This window comes from Tripterygium wilfordii, chromosome 11 (genome assembly GCF_013401445.1).
Source record: "Tripterygium wilfordii isolate XIE 37 chromosome 11, ASM1340144v1, whole genome shotgun sequence".
Classification (NCBI taxonomy): domain Eukaryota; kingdom Viridiplantae; phylum Streptophyta; class Magnoliopsida; order Celastrales; family Celastraceae; genus Tripterygium; species Tripterygium wilfordii.
The window spans coordinates 1,207,774-1,224,735 of NC_052242.1; the positions used below are offsets into that span (position 1 = coordinate 1,207,774).

The window sequence follows — 16,962 nt, forward strand, 5'->3', positions numbered from 1 at the left end:
CTCCACAAACCCACGTAGATAATCTTCTTTTGAAAAACTATACATGTCACTGAAAAAAATAATAATATTGCTTTATAAGGATTCACTAGATATGACACTTCTTTGTCACTTAGAAGTGAGTGCTCTTAGAATTGTGGTCATTGGTCTGAACCAAGATACCCACGATCAAGCCATGATTTTGTTTCCCATGTCGTGAACCGGACAGTTTTCTTAAACCTGTTGTGTCTTAAACCAACAAACCTTGTTAGCTGGGCCGGACGAGGGTCCCTACAGTAGAATTGCAATTCAGTAGAAGTCATTGTATTTTTAATCATAGATGTTCAATCTCTTTTAACAGTATGGAGTTCACACAATTTTGATAAACAGACTGGACGTATTAACCCCTTTTGTTACCTGGGTGCATGAAAAGGTTGCAAAACAAGATGTGCATAACAGTTTTCTTCTTGATCATTGATCATTGACTCTTGAGAGTGTGAGAGAGAGCTGGAACCAATTGTGTCTGGACTCTGGACCAGATTTTCACTAATACTAACCTGTCACCCCACACATTGGGCATATAGCCATATAGTGTTAAGAGGATGTCTGTGTTGAAGTGGGTGGAGACAGGAAAATCATTCCTGTAGTGAATTTCTATCACATGGGTTGTGCAAAGAAACAGAGAGTATTCAGGGTTGCCTTGTTTGCAAACACTGTACCTGACACCGATATACCGACATACATACCCATCATCATTAACTCAACTAGGCCGAATTTGTTTCTTTATCCACTCCACTTGGCAATCCAACACAAGATAAATTTCTTTTATCACTTTTAAATCTGTGTCCATCATCATCAAACAAAGACCACCTATAGACTCGAGTCTTAAAAACATTATCCACATTTTACCCTACATTTTTATTTACACCGGACAAGTGACTGGTAAACAGCCCACATGTATGTAAGACCCTGTAACCCTTATGGACTAGTTGAGACTTGGGTCGAGACCCAGCGTGACAAGATAACACAGGGTGACATTCGCACACGTTGGGGTGAGTAATGATCCATCTCACAAATTGCGATAATGGAAACATCATCTAAGCATTCGCACGCGGTGGACTGAGCAAGGACCCATCTTGTAAATTGTGATAATAGAAACATCCATCGGTCTTGAACTTACGACTTACCGTTGAACTTGAACTTACGACTTCCCGTTTGCACTATGAATAACCGCTGTCAAGGTCATCATCTCAACCAATCACCCTTTGTTGTTTCCCACCATTAATGAAGAAAACTTAAAACGGTTAAAGTTAAATCTAGCACACCAATCACTTACTCGGATTTCACTCTCATATATATGAGCACTTTCTCTTAGGTACCTCCATGGCTCCATGGTAGTCCACACCCATTATGTTCGAAAAGTAAGAGAGAGAGGGGTATTTATTGGCCCCTACAAGTTACAACACAATCTCTTATTCTTGAGTATGAGCTTTTCGAAGCATTCTCTTAGAAGTGATGACACGTAGTTTTGGAGAAAAGTGGGCCCCATCCTCTTCATGCCTATATATATCAGTAATTTAATCCAATCTCTTCTCTCCATAACCATATTGAAAGCCCTTCCAAAAACACTCTCAAACATACAATTCCAACCTCATTTATTTTATTATCTTGAAAAGTTAAGAAGATTCTATATATACCTTAATGTGCAACCCAAAACCACCTTCTCCATCTTCATTCATAGCCCCTAAGAAAACCCATTTCATGGATCCCCTCAAAACTATGGATCTTCCCTCGGATGAGCAACAAGAACTCCATAGATGGCCTACTACTTCAGAGGTAAGAATGAAGAACCCCCTCAAATTCTTACTTAGAAATATATTCCATATTCATGATTTGGTTTTCTTTACATTCAGGTGATGGAGGAAGTGAAAGCTATAGGGAAGATCTCAGGACCAACAGCAATAACCGGTCTACTTATGTATTCAAGAAGCTTGATTTCTATGCTCTTTCTTGGCTACCTTGGAGAGCTTGAGCTCGCCGGAGGGTCACTCTCGATCGGTTTCGCTAACATCACCGGTTACTCTGTGATCTCTGGATTAGCAATGGGAATGGAACCAATTTGTGGACAAGCATATGGAGCAAAACAAATGAAATTACTAGGATTGACCCTCCAAAGGACAGTGCTCCTCCTCCTTTCCACATCTATTCCCATCTCTTTCATGTGGCTTAACATGAGTAGAATCCTCTTGTGGTGTGGTCAAGACCAAGAAATAGCAAATATTGCTCACACTTTCATCTTGTTCTCAACTCCTGACTTGATTTTTCTTTCACTTCTCTACCCACTTAGAGTCTACCTTAGGACACAAAGCATTACATTGCCTTTGACTTATTGTTCTGCCATCTCTGTTCTCCTTCACATCCCACTCAATTTCCTCCTTGTAGTCCACTTCAAATTAGGCATTGCAGGTGTTGCAATTGCCATGGTTTGGACTAATCTCAATCTCTTTCTTTCACTGACTTTGTTCGTCTATTTCTCCGGCGTGTATAAAGATTCATGGATTAGCCCTACAACCGATTGCCTTAAGGGTTGGTCATCTCTGCTCGCTCTCGCGGTGCCAACTTGTGTGTCTGTTTGCCTTGAATGGTGGTGGTATGAATTCATGATACTACTCTGCGGACTATCAGTTAGCCCAAAAGCCACCATTGCTTCAATGGGAATACTAATCCAAACCACCTCCTTAGTCTATGTTTTCCCTTCAGCACTGAGTCTTGGTGTATCAACAAGAGTTGGGAACGAATTAGGCGCTAATCGCCCCGCCAAGGCCCGCATTTCGATGATCTCCTCTCTGGCTTGCGCGGTCGGATTAGGCCTAACTGCTATGCTATTCACAACACTAATGAGGCACAAATGGGCTACATTTTTCACAAATGATCCAGAAATCCTTGAGCTTACCGCGATTGCATTGCCAATCGCCGGACTTTGTGAGCTCGGAAATTGTCCTCAGACAACCGGGTGTGGGGTTTTGAGAGGAAGTGCAAGGCCTACAATTGGAGCTAATATCAATTTGGGATCATTTTACTTGGTGGGTATGCCTGTTGCAGTATTTTTGGGGTTTGTGGTCAAAATGGGATTTGCAGGGCTATGGCTCGGATTATTAGCAGCACAAGGTTGCTGTGCTTTGCTTATGCTTGTTGTTCTATGCAGAACAGACTGGATTGTTCAAGTGGAGAGAGCAAGAGAACTTACACAAACCAGCTCTTCTACTACTTCTCCAATACTACCAATATCATCATCATCAACCACAAAAGCAGAAAAAACCAGTAATTCCACCATTGTTGAGGAGATTCTGTGCATTAATGATGAGATTGTGAAGTCACTTGAAACAGACCCACTGATATCTACAACACAAACTGTGCATTGATTAGAGTTTTTTTATCATGACTTGCTAATTTTTTGCTGATAAATTGGTTGTGTGAATTTTTATTTTGATCCACTACTTGTACTGTAAAATACCAATTTTTCTTCACTATTTATATATCTTTCTTTGTGAAAAGTGTAGGGAAAAAACTTTCTGCCTAGCTAGCTAGCTATCCCTTCCTTGTTATTGTTCCCTTCCATATACGGCAAAGACCTTCACTGCCTAAAGTGGAAAAAAAATTAGCATAATACCCTTTAAACTTTGGCTAAAGCAAATCAACCTTTTTTATTTTCACTTACTGATCACACTTAATTCATTAATTAATTTGTTTATTCTGATTTATCTTTTGTGGCATTCACGGTGGCCTTGCCTTTTTCTCTCTTTCTAACTATGCATCTAATACAAATTTATGAATATTTGGCTTACCCTTTGGACATCCTATATGAACCTAAACTTGGATTGTCAGGCTCACATGCACATAAATTTTTCACAAAGTAAGTTACGCCAAACCCCAACGCATGATCACAAGTATTGCATGTATCCTTGTTCCAAGACCATATTAAACTACCCAATAGACTAATTTGTTGGGTGAGGAAAATTTTATTTATTTAAACTATATCCATTAAAAATCATAGATATTTTTTCGAACCCCTAATTCGATTAATTCTCCTCAAGAGTTCAACGGAAGCATATAATACCCTAGATATATAAAATTTAGGGTAAAAAGTGAAAAGAGTTAAAAAAAAGTAGACAGTAAAAAAGAGAAAATGTACATGTACTTTGGGTACTGGCCATAAAGTGGGGGGGTGGGGGGGGCCTGTTTATTGAGGGTGAAGAGAAACAAAATCCAGCTATTATTGAGTGTGTCTACTTCTCAGATGACAAAACTTAGCAGCAGTGACTCTGCAAGCCAAGCAGTTCCCTTCCTTCCCTTCACACAGTACACCACTTGGGATCCATTTCTTTCCATAATACCAACATAAATTCACAAAATTCAACAAACCCTATTATCATATGAGACAAAACTGAATATGTTGATTTAATTTGAGCAAATAAATAATTTAAAAAAAAAAGAATTTGTTTTTTTTTAAAATTTATTTATGTACGAGCTGAGCTATCATATAAGTATGATAGAGATATCCCGGTTATCTTAACTGTTAAGTTATATGCGCAAGATTTTACGTGAAACATGTGTAGTCCACGAATTCACTCGAGTTATGTACGTTCAACTCAGTAACTTGGATTACTGGAATACCAACTGCTGTAATTTATTTTTAAAATTTTCACTATCACATTCACATATATACATCATTATATACACACATATATAAATATAAATATAAAATAATCCACAAAAGAAGAATAGTGGGAGTGGGGCCCATCTTCTTCGCTGTTTTTAAGTGGTACACGTCAACTTATTATCTTTTACTCTTTTTTTTTTATTTTTTTTATTTTCTCCATTTCTTTCTGTTGGTGTGGTATATATCACCTCTCAACTTTCCTTATCTCTTCACGATCGGATCGATCCTACTCAGTTGATTATTTATATATTGCATATGTCCATATCTATCTAGCTAGCATAGTTAGTAGTAGTACCCCATACCCCATGCATGTGTGCCAACAAAGTGCATGTCTTCCTTGTATGTGGTGTAACTTACAGGTAAGTAGCTAGCATGAAATATTTAATTAGGTTCTCTATGTTTTTTTTGGTTGCTATGAATATTATTAAGTTTTATCGATTGAAAAGGTTTTGTCCATAAACAACTCGAAGAGATATTTTATGCTCTGGGTTTAAGGCCTATACGGTTTTGTCTTTAAAAAAATGTTGAGAGAAAATTGATCTTTACTTATAAATCATATTGATGATTTACACCTAACCGATGTGAGATACAAATCTTAACATTAGCACAAAAGTTCGTGAAAAAGAAATTCAGATCAAAGGGTATTGGTCACAATTGGCTATTGTAAATGTACCTTTTGTGCTTGTGGTTGCCACATCGTGCTGCTAATTAAATTCACCCTAATTAAAATGGCAAAGAGTATTCGTAACAATTATATATCTAATTGATTTTCTTGACATATATATACACGCACACCCACATGCATACATATATAGATGCTTTGGAAGAGACACCATAAGTATAGGTTGATGATCATTTTACATATAGTGGTATACTGATGCATAAATGATGCTGTGTTGTATTGAAGGAGGACTAATTCCTACCTTTCAAAAGTCATATAATATCATAAAAAAGCCAATTTGGTTTCACTGTAGCACAGCAGATTAAGACTCAGACCCCTCACTACTTCTCCAAAGAGATCTAGGATTCCGCAATTCGTTTAAATTTTTATAGTATACAATTTGAATCCAATGGTTTTGGAGGTATGTCACATCACATCATATTTAATAATACAGTAACTTACTTGTGTGAGCTTTTATGGGTATGTTTTATCGATTTTTTTTTTGGCGCAAGATAATAAATTCATCCAAAAACATAAATTCAATTAAACCTATAAAAGGGCCAATATGTTTAAAATATAAAAGTTCATTAAAAGATTTTGAAGGTTTGATGATTGAATTGTTACTATAATTTTTTATAAATCAAAGCAATATCTTTTGTCATGATATTACTAACTATTCGAAGTCCACCTAACTAATAACCGCATTATAATACACTTTGCATTATAATATGTTATCTTATATATATATATATATATGTCCCCATGAAGTGAACAATCTTTAAAGATAAATTTTTTAAATAATTTTTTTTAGTACAAATACAACATACGACACACCACCAGATCAAGCCTATGAAAGTACAGGTGTCAACAGGCCCCACGCAGGAGGCATAAATCAAGCCCCACACAGGAGGAAATTAACTTGTAAATATTAATGCTAGTAGGAATCTTCATATCTTTATAAAGTAACTGACAACATCATACAAGTTTATCATTTTGACATTCAATATGAAATTAAATTCAAATTGTTCGTGCCAGTAGAAATTTCTAGCTAGCTAGTTAGTGGACATGTATCAATCAAAAACCATCATTTTCAAGCACATCATTGTTAACTTTTCCTCGGATAAATTTACACCACGTGTCACCCTAATTACCAATGACAAGATGCCACGTGTCCCCAATCTCCAGTGCACTTTTTCCTTATCTTAGGTAGTCCACCAATGGCATCATTTTATGTGCCACAGTAACCCAAAAAGAAACATTATAATAATCAAAACACTTTAATTAATACAAATTAAAATAATAATAATCATTAACCGCCCCATGTAAATTTCATTATTTTCACTTTTGCCTCAAATAGTGGGTTGGGTTTGATGAATCAAAAAGAAAGCATTTTTAAGCATCACTAAAATATGAAAAAGAAAAAGAAGTAATCAAATGCCTAAAACTGGCAATGGCATCTCTGCCCCTTTTTCCCCATCTATAAAATGTGTCTTTTCAAGAACCAAACCCATCCCTTTTTTTTTTTTGTCTGGAACCAAACCCATCCTTTGTGAGACAAACAAAGTGACCTTTATCTCTTACTATATATAAAACAAATTAATCTATATTTTCATGGGGCTGTGTCCACTACAAGCTAGCTAGCTAGGTTTACCATAACAAGTGGTAAGAGGAAACAACTCATATAGTCATATTCAATTCCTTCATAATTGCCGAAAGCCAACACTTTCTTTCGATCGCCCTACAAATCTGTGCTCCATAACCGACAATATCTTTGATGTATAAATCCGTATTCGTGACCCAAAACGGACAACATCTGTTTAAACTTGAATTTTTAAGAAGTATTGATCTTGGAAATTGACCCCACATTGATGTGCCTTGCACTTGCTTGGTTGAGAAACCTAGCTACACCATCGTACGGCCATAATATTCCCTTGGTCAGTGGATTCATGCACTCTATATTGTCTTCCATCGCATAAACAAACGCATATATGCATGCAATAATGTATGCATGCACTAGATAATGTATCACCAGCAAACCCTTTTGTGTCAAAACTGAATAGTGGCCTTCCATATAAAACCTAAAAGGTTAATGTTGTGTACTATTGTTCATAGGGGGGAAAAACAAACAAAAAACAAAGGTAGCAATAGACAATAGTTGTGTATATGACCAGGCTAGCTAGCCATAGGTAGCCAACTTGGGTGGTTTACCATTCAAAGATGCCAATCGTATGGCATTTGAATAGTGTACTATAAACAAGGACAACATGAGTAGTGCCGTAAATAGCTTTCTTAGAAGGGTCAGGGTCCCATATATATAAATATATACAGAGAAACCCTGAGGTGCGGACTTTCGGACTCTGCCTTTTGAGTTGTTCACGACTCCGCTTTTTGAGCTTTTCTTGAAATGAAATAACAAGTGAGGACCTACTTGTTCAAAAAACGAGAGAGTTATGGAGGTCTGCACCTGAGCATCTCAATGTATGTCTCTAATATGTATGTACATATGTTGTTTATTTGTTTTATGGATTACTATATATATTATTTGTTTGATTGCATGGCAATTTTTTTTCCTTCTTCCTGCATTGGCACATGCAGTAATGGACAGACACGCTCAAAGACTCTTTTTATTTAGGGTGTCAACTAGCCAGTGGTGTGCATGGGTACCACTACGAGGGGGACATAAATTGACATGTATAGTGAATTTCGGGGCAACTGAAAGAAATAAAAATTGACAAACTTAAAAGGGCCAACTCTGTCTCTTTTTTTATTTTCTATTCTTGTTTTTCAAAGTTTCTTCTAAATCAAAACCGACCCTCCATTTTGATATGTCTTAATATGGCCCCCACTTTGTGTTTTCTCACTTACCCCAACAACTCAACGTGTTTATATAAATATAATCATTTGGATGATACTTTAGTGTGGTGAATTTCTTTTGGGCGAAATTGTATGCACCCGAAAGATCTAAGTTCGATTCTCATTGAGAACAATACATTTATGGCCAAGTATTAAGTTTTGACTCAATTTACTTGTCATCAAGTGAGAAACTTTTATGCGTACGGATTTGACGATCCTAGTTTAAACTCACATCGGATGTTCAAAGGATAAAATTATATGATATCGGTTTTTTTTTTTGAAAGTATATATTTGCTTTTGTTTAGAACAAATAATATTTGGTTTTGATAAAGGCACGAGGAGCACCCTCCATCACAATGACAGAAGATAAGCCACGACTTTGGGCACTAACTTTGAAAAGTTGAGAGATTAAAGTTGTTTAATTGTTTATTTAGAAAGAGAAATGATAAGAGACAACAAGGACACAATTTGTGTTTGAAAAACACGTGGATGGCAAGGCTATAAAAAGGAGGAGAAGCATGTTTAAAATTAGCCTAAATACAACTATCTTTGCTTTCAAGCCAAACAATAAAAGAATATATATGGCTTTCAATCTACAACCAACTTAGTGGTTTTGACATTTTTGTTGTTAATCATGATTCATGATTAAATAGTTTTTGACCCATTGCGCCTTTTTATTGTGGGTTGACTGCCTTTGCTTGGTTAATTTGTCTTTAGCAACTACATCTTTACGTTATTGAGTTGTTGAATAAGCAACAAGATAGAGAGATTAGAAGGGCTAAAATTGCTTGGCGGTGGTGGATTAATTTGAGGGGAAGGAAGAATGTGGAAAAGAATTCATAAGTTAATAAAAAGTCAAACCCATTAATATTGCATAAAGTTCATGCACTAAAAAATTTGTATGAGACATAAAACTCACACACATGCAACAATACGCAAATTTTGGGCCCAATGCCCATAGAATACAAACCCCGCACCGTGATCAGAAATACTCGAATGGAACATGTGAATTTTACTTGGAGAATTTTGATTTTAAAACAAGAAACTCCTTCAAACACGGCTCTTTAGCCCTGCCATACATGATAAATTCCGAACATGTGAATTTTGCCATGGGAATTGTGAGAGGAGTTTCTTTGCGAGAGTAGGTAGAAAAGAAAGTGTCCAAAACTCCCACGACCATTGTTGCGCCTAGAAGCTATTTCCTTCAACACCTATTCAAAGTATCGATATCTTCTCAGTGGGCTTTGCAAGGTCAAAGACTAATACCATTGTGAAAATTATACAAAACAAGGATAGAAACCACTTGGGTTTGGGTCAACATGTTCCAAACTCAAAAACCAGTCCAAATTCCTGCCTCTAAAGACTCAAACCATAAATATCTATACTAAAAATGCAAATATATATATATATATATATATATACACAATGCATATTTGATAACAACCTTTAAGGTGTCTTCTTTGAGTAGTCATATGCAATCAGAGAGATGATTAGGCACTAGTCTTGGCTATGAGTAATGCAGAAGCATAAGCTTGTAAGCACCACTCACCGACTGCATTAAGAGTCCAATCCTGCATTTAAAAGCAAAGAGCAGAACTTTAGTCTACAGGCATGAATGATAGATCAAACAAGTTTTTTGATTCTTCAAAGCAATCTCTGAGCATCATCATCACAAGAACACTGACTAGCCTAGCTTAAAAAAATGAACTTGTAAATACCAGAGTATTGCAAGAATATGTCCTGGCTTTCAAGCCCAACAAGCTTGAGCGAACAACTTGTGAAAATTGAAAACCACATTAATCATACTGTTCAATATTAATTACCAGGAAAAAATCCACACATAATGTAGTAAAGAATAATCGCATTCAAGCATAAATAATACAAGAAAACATGCTTTTGAGAATCAGAGAATACCGTGGTACAAAAATAGAAATTTGTATGTAAACATTGCAGGGGAAATATCAAGGCAAAGGAGAATTATGAGAAATATGAGTGATAAGAATGAACTGATATCACAGTTGGAAATGTCAATTTTGGTCCCAATACAATGCCTTCATGCCTTGGCATCCAATACGAGAAATCAAACAAAATAAACCAAAATCCAAATGTGATACTGTGACAAAATGGACTGACCATCAAGTATAGACTTGAGCCCACACATAGGTGGACCCAAATCTACAATGTTCATTTGAAGAGCATTCCATGATTTAATCTCATAATCTGAAAACTACAAAGATTCCCCTAAAACAGAACTCCCAAAACATGAAAACTGTGGTGATGCCCAAAGGGAAACCAGATAGTTCTATGTTCTTTTCAATGATATCAGATTTCTGAAAATGCCCAAAAAGTCTCCTCAAGCCTAAATCACTGTCATCTAATTGATTCATGTAGCATACCTCAAACTATTCGGGACAAAGGCTTGGACAATAGTGATGCCAATGAACTATAAGATAATGAAAAACGTGATTTCCAATACGATCAAAAGAGGATAAGTAAAAAAACCAAAAATTGGATGAAGATTTTACTGTTTACAGAACCTGAAAACAAATCACAGGCACATAGATATGATATTAGCAAATTTCAGGTTGGCCAGTGAATGCTATATGATATATGATAAATTAAGCACAAACAAGCACCTTAATTAATCCGATCACCTTGATTAATGCACAACTGCAGAGTTGTCTCTACATTTTCACTTCCTGTCAACGGATGCACTTGACTAAATGCAACGGCTATTGGATCTGAGCCACATGACTTTTGCCAGCTGCTACTGCAAGAATGACGACTGTCGCAAGAGCATTAGGTCCACAATGCAAAAAAAAATAAAATTCCTTTCACTTGGTCATGAGTTAGCTTCCCTCTTGAAATAAAGCTGGTATGAGCTTCTTGTGAAATTAGCTAAATGTTAACAAGCACAGTTGTCATCCACATGCTGACTAAACTATCATCCTCAACTAGACAAGCCAAGCAGATAACGGCCTGGCCAAGTTGAATTTAAATTTTCAAAAGCAGATAGTAATTCACTGTTGGACATTATGTAAACTTCAATAAATAATAATAGTGAGACAAATGAGATCTTCATGAGTATTGTCTTGTTCTCTCTCACAATTGGGGGGCAAAAAACAACATATATACCCAAGTACTCTATGCATCCAGTGATTGCTATGTCAATATCAGCCTCAGTTATGACTCAGAGCAAGCCTTCGTCATCCATATGACAGCCTCATAGATACCACAGCATTTCTCCATCCAGATACATATGTATGAGTATGCCAAGCTGGACAAGAGCAACAAAGGACTCAACTTAGCCTGTCCGATTGAGGTTGCAGTGAGATTTCTACTTCTGAGATGACTTATAGGTATTATTGGCATTTTGACTTAACGAATGGTTGGTTATTGGTAAGAAATTACTTATAAGTGTGTATTATAAACAGTGTAATTTAATCAAAGTTGAGTTCTTGATCAAATGAAAAATGCAATTTGTAAGCATCAATATGCTGCTTATATGCAGTCAGTTGAGCACCACTTCAAGATTTACTTGATGGCAAGTTGCTTTAAAAAATTGATTAATTCTAAAACGCTCACATATTATCATCATTGAACCAAAACTTTATTATCAATAGTGCAAACCAAAATCCTAGAAGAAAATCAAAATTCTATAGCCACCTCTTCACAGACTATCACATGTTCATAATCCAAGAAACAAAATGCAGACACAGAACAGAAAAACGTTGATTTTACTACCGTAGGTTAGATAGGCAAGGATACTTAAAACCAAAAATAGGAGACAAGGGTCTTTGCAAGTTTACCCTGAAAACAGTCTCCTCCTCGCGAGTGCCAATGCATTCAACAACGAGACAGGTAGCATCCTCTTGTCACATTCAATCACACTGCACATTGACAGTCCCGAGTCGTGACAAGCATGCCCGCGACTTCTTCTCAGGCGACCGACAAGTGTTCGACGAAAGGACTGCACTGTACAAAGGCGAAGATGGTAGGAAGGGGGTCGGGGCTTGGTGGCGGAGACACGGTTTGGGAAGAGATAGCGAATAATGCAATAATGCCGAGGCAATTGCGGTGATGGTGATGGCGATGGTTGGTGGAAGTGGTGACTGGTGAGAGAGAGCGGGATGGAGGATTCGGAAGCGCGCATGCGCATATGGTGAACTAGCGTCCGGTTTGTGATCGTGAAGAAGAGGAGCATCGGCGGGTATGTTCAACTTCTTTAACGTTCCGTTCGGCCTCAACCGGTAGTTGCCTCGGCCCAAAAAAGCCCAACCCACTAACGAGTGGGATGACTGCAGTTAGGCCCAAAATTTATATCTGGCCCGTAAGAGTCCAAGGAAGTTCGACTGGGCCTTTTGTCTTCTCTTGGTTCAATGGGTAAGCTGCTTACCAAGGCCTCATTTATATCAACGAAGAAGAACCTGATGAAAGGAACCGTCGTGTAGGTTTCCAAAGCGACAAATCAATTGAATTCTTTCATAAAAGTCGGGGGATATTTTTCATCGTCTGTTTGATTAAAATAAATAGAAATTATGATACAAATATGAGCAGTATTAGGTGATGACGTAGCCGCACGAGATTCCGACTTTTTCCAGTTCAGGCTTCCGCTATAGTATTGATTGAATTGAAGAAAAAAAATTGGTGACAGGATATAGAGCCGACCAACCACATTACATTAAGTACAATTTCTTATTGCATTTTTTGGACAATAAAAGAACAAGAAACAAGAAACACGTGGACAATAAAAGAACAAGCAATAATACATACATTAGTGATTTTAATACTTGAAGAGTATGTAATTAACTCTTAAAAGGAAAAATTGGTTTGTACTTTGTCCAAACACGTTTTAGGAAGACAACACGTGAAATCACCAAGAAGGCATACAGAATGGCGCACACCGCGTAACCTATAATAAATTAAGTAGTATGCCCACTTAATGATGGAAAAAAATCAATTCCGCACATGTTTATGAAATACTTAAATATTTGTATACTTAATTGATAAAAAATATGTATTTGTTTAAATTTAGATAAATAAACTGGACAATAATTTAATTCGAGTTAGAATCCATACAAATAAAGTAGAAAATTTTTTTGTGCTTTGACCCGACCCAATTTTAAACAGAATAAATTTTTTGTGTTTGGATCAAATTTCAGATATATCACTTATGTTCAAACCTTGTTTAATCTAAATTGAACAAATTTAATCATCCGGATCGGATCAGACCGGACGTAATTTTGCCACCCCTCTACCCTCCAAGCGTAACGCGCGCCATGCCCACCGCTTCTCGGCGGGTAAAAGTGGAACGAGAATATAAATCGATCCAAAACAGTCAAACACGAAAGGCGCACACTGGTTAGATCTATAGTGAGACGCCCCGCCATCTCTCACACTGTATATCCTCCAATGGAAAGGAGAGTCCAATGAATTGAAAATCCAAATTCTCTCTCACTGCTTTTACTCTGAGAAACCTAGAAGCGTTTAATTCTACAATTTATTTCAATTTTTTCCTTGGCTTGATCTTAATCTAGGGTTTTACAGTCTCTTACCTGTTCGTTTTGATGATGTAATTGACCATTTAATCAATGGCGTCCTTCCGTCGAACTTTGTCGCCGGCGTACCAAGACCGTTCGTATAAGATCGGCGGCGCAGGGTCTCCACTATCAGTCCATTCGCCGTCGAACAAGGTTTTTGCCAACGGTAGACACACATCGTCGCCCGTGCCGTCTTTTCTTAGTTACGTCGTATCTCTCCGCCGATTCCTTGCTTTGGTTTTCGTACAAAGATCTCATGGCAGCCGGAAAGGATGGAGACGATCCTCCTTCAGATGCCTCCTCTTCTTTGCCTTGGGATTCCTTTTAGGCGTGGCGCCGTTCGGACGCGTCAGCAAAGATGACATTCGAGGTCACGATTTCTCCTTTGACGTGGTTAAGCCGTCACATGTAAATGTCCAGTTGGCAGATGAAGATCTGAAAAAACGCGGTCATGATTTCGCAGTACTGGATGGTGTGAGCTTGGGGGTTGATCATTTATATGCTCCTTTAAATCACATGGAGTCGAAGTTAGATTTCGTGCCGAGGAAGCTCTTAATCGTGGTCACACCTACATATAATCGTGCTTTTCAGGCGTACTTTTTGAATCGGTTGGCGCAAGTATTGACGTTAGTGCAGCCGCCGGTGCTGTGGATTGTTGTGGAGGAGAATACTGCTTCAATGGAAACAGCAGATATAATCAGAAAGACAGGGGTGATGTACAGGCATTTAGTATCCGTGAAGGATTTGACGGATGTGAAGGATAGAGGCGTGCACCAGAGGAACACTGCATTGGAGCATATTGAGAGGCATAGGCTTGATGGAATAGTGTATTTTGCAGACGATGATAACATCTATTCATTCGAGCTGTTCCAGAACTTGAGGGAGATCAGGTATTTGTAAACCACTGCTTAATATGTGTTTGATTTCAAGTTCGAATTCTAATTAGTACTTTTGGGGCGGTTTATTTATGACTGCAAATATCTGGTATAAATGGATGTCCATTTGTGTAGAGTTTGAGTTGCTATTGTTACTTATATGGTTTTGTTTGTTTATGTTGGTGACTGGAGCATTAGTCGATGTGCCAATATTTGTTGAATACCATCATACATTTGTGTGAACCTGAGAATCAGTTAGTCAAAGCCTGAATTCCAAATATTTGAGTCAGCTGCTTGTCAAAGACTAGTATGTTTCTTATATATGGGATTATGAGGTGAGGGATTAGTAGGTTTTGTCTGCCTTAATACTGCCTTAACCGTTATCTGCCTTGATAATGCCTTAACGTGACTACCTACTGCGCATTACCCCGTCATGATGATATTTCCTTCTTTTTACTAGTCTATTAGGTTATTATCAGTTAATGTGGCAGCTAATTTATTATAATTTGAGTAACTTCATGTAATTTATTTTCCATAAGGTGTTACTCATTGTTACTGTCAACCATTTGTGTCTGTCTTATAGTGCATAGTTTTGTTTTGTATAAAGAAATATAACAAGGAGCTGGTGGCTGTTTTCTGGTTTTAGGTTATGACCACTCCCCATGCTTTTATTTGAAGATTCTCTCCTCTGAAATAATTTTGGGCCTTCTTACTCTGAGGATATGAATTTTGAAATGTTCACATTACCTCAAAGTGTGTTGTTTTTTAGTTGGATTTTCATGAATTTTTGCTGCTTACTATATATTTATATTTGCTGTATGATTTTACTTATTGAATTCACCAAGGCAGCTGGTGTGGGTTTTTTCAAAATAAACTTTTATAGATGTCATATTTCTCTTTTACATACTTCCATTTCAAAGTTCTTACCTGCTGTAGCAAAACGATATGCATTTTAAAGTCTTCTGCTATCAGTGCCTCGTATTTCAAATTGCTGATACAGTACATGCTTTATAGCCGTTTTGGCACATGGCCTGTTGCAATGCTTGCGCAAAGCAAAAACAAGGCAATTTTGGAAGGTCCCGTGTGCAATGGCAGTCAGGTAATTGGATGGCACACAAACGAGAAAAGTAAAAGATTGCGGAGGTTTCATGTGGATATGTCTGGATTTGCTTTCAATAGCACTATCTTGTGGGACAGGAAGAGATGGCGACGCCCTATTACTTCTCCAATTCGACAGCTAGACACAGTTAAAGAGGGTTTTCAAGTATGGTTGAATATTATATCATTACAGTCACTGATTTTCTACTGTAGTAACTAGTTTCTTTTACTTATGTAGATATTGTGCATTTCTTTTTGCTCTTAATAGGAGACCACATTCATAGAGCAAGTGGTGGAAGATGAAAGTCAAATGGAAGGAAAGCCAATTGGTTGCTCGAGCATACTGAACTGGCACCTGCATTTGGACACTCGAAATCTTGTATATCCTAAAGGCTGGATGCTGTCCAAGAACCTGGATGTTCGTCTTTCCTTAACGTGATGGAATCTGGAACCTGAAATTTTGATCCCAGAACACTCAGCCAGGTAGTTGTCAATTGTCAGTGCATTAATCCTATTTGAATTTGCTCGACTTGGGAAGTTAAACCTTACTGGTTGGGAAGATTAGCTTGCCCATAAAAGCTAACAGAGAAATAGATGAACAAAAGTCTAAATAATCCTACACTCTCATCTGTCAAGGAATCAACAAACAACCAAATTGAAAGATCACTGGTGCAGGGCAATGAGAGCTACTATTTACGTAGAAGCTTTGTTCTCTCATGACACTTCTTAATGCTGGATTTTTCTCACATTTTCACAAATGTTTTGCACGAAATATTATGATTTTTTCACAGTTCCGTCACTATTTTAGGTGGGTGGCTCTTTGGCCATCATGTATAAGCATCGTGGGGTGCAGTGCATACTCAGCAACAAACGGCGAGAAACATGAGGATACCTGTTTTGTTTGTAGAAATTTTCTAGCAACCATATTCTTTTGTAGATTGTGAGCTCGGGAAGTTTAATTGTTTGATTCTTGGAATTTACAATACATGCCACCTCCCAAATGGAAGGTGTTTTGCTCACCGATTATAATTACAGGAGACCCATCGTTTGGTTTTGATACAAACAGGTAACTGCATCAGATAACTGCTCCTCTTATAACGTAATGTTTAAAATTCTGCTGAAATTTTATGTTTTTTACTCATCCTTAAAAGATAGTTCATATGCGCAACTGAACATTGAGTTTCTAGGTTACGTTGTCTTTTAAGTGGTAGTTAAGAACCATGTCGGCACAGGGATCAG

The 16,962-nt window shown here is 37.4% G+C and overlaps 3 protein-coding genes across 10 annotated transcripts; 2 read left to right on the plus strand and 1 right to left on the minus strand.

The window, feature by feature from the left end:
- The first annotated feature begins 124 nt into the window (after positions 1-124).
- Positions 125-3,581, plus strand: LOC120009235 (protein DETOXIFICATION 48-like). Its single transcript, XM_038859726.1, has 2 exons — positions 125-1,812; positions 1,890-3,581. The coding sequence occupies exons 1-2, from the start codon at positions 1,678-1,680 to the stop codon at positions 3,396-3,398; spliced, it is 1,644 nt and encodes a 547-aa protein (XP_038715654.1). The 5' UTR covers positions 125-1,677; the 3' UTR covers positions 3,399-3,581.
- A 5,545-nt stretch (positions 3,582-9,126) lies between these two features.
- Positions 9,127-12,597, minus strand: LOC120009008. Of its 7 annotated transcripts, XR_005470586.1 has the most exons (4): positions 12,020-12,595; positions 10,865-11,487; positions 9,655-9,781; positions 9,127-9,421 (listed from the first exon to the last, which is right to left on the minus strand). XR_005470586.1 is itself a non-coding variant. In XM_038859432.1 (3 exons), the coding sequence occupies exons 1-2, from the start codon at positions 12,412-12,414 to the stop codon at positions 10,848-10,850; spliced, it is 528 nt and encodes a 175-aa protein (XP_038715360.1). In that variant the 5' UTR covers positions 12,415-12,597; the 3' UTR covers positions 9,430-9,781; position 10,847. The 7 variants fall into 7 exon arrangements, 4 of the variants coding, with proteins under 4 accessions (XP_038715360.1, XP_038715361.1, XP_038715358.1 ...); XR_005470587.1 differs by lacking the exon at positions 9,127-9,421 and having other exon boundaries at positions 9,430-9,781; positions 10,865-11,519; positions 12,020-12,597; XR_005470585.1 differs by lacking the exon at positions 9,127-9,421 and having other exon boundaries at positions 9,430-9,781.
- Positions 12,598-13,551: 954 nt separating this feature from the next.
- Positions 13,552-16,786, plus strand: LOC120009270 (probable beta-1,4-xylosyltransferase IRX9H). 2 transcript variants are annotated; one of them, XM_038859787.1, is made up of 4 exons: positions 13,552-14,640; positions 15,640-15,889; positions 15,992-16,206; positions 16,532-16,786. In XM_038859787.1, the coding sequence occupies exons 1-3, from the start codon at positions 13,802-13,804 to the stop codon at positions 16,160-16,162; spliced, it is 1,260 nt and encodes a 419-aa protein (XP_038715715.1). In that variant the 5' UTR covers positions 13,552-13,801; the 3' UTR covers positions 16,163-16,206; positions 16,532-16,786. The 2 variants fall into 2 exon arrangements, with proteins under 2 accessions (XP_038715715.1, XP_038715714.1); XM_038859786.1 differs by having other exon boundaries at positions 15,992-16,786.
- The last annotated feature ends 176 nt before the right edge of the window (positions 16,787-16,962 follow it).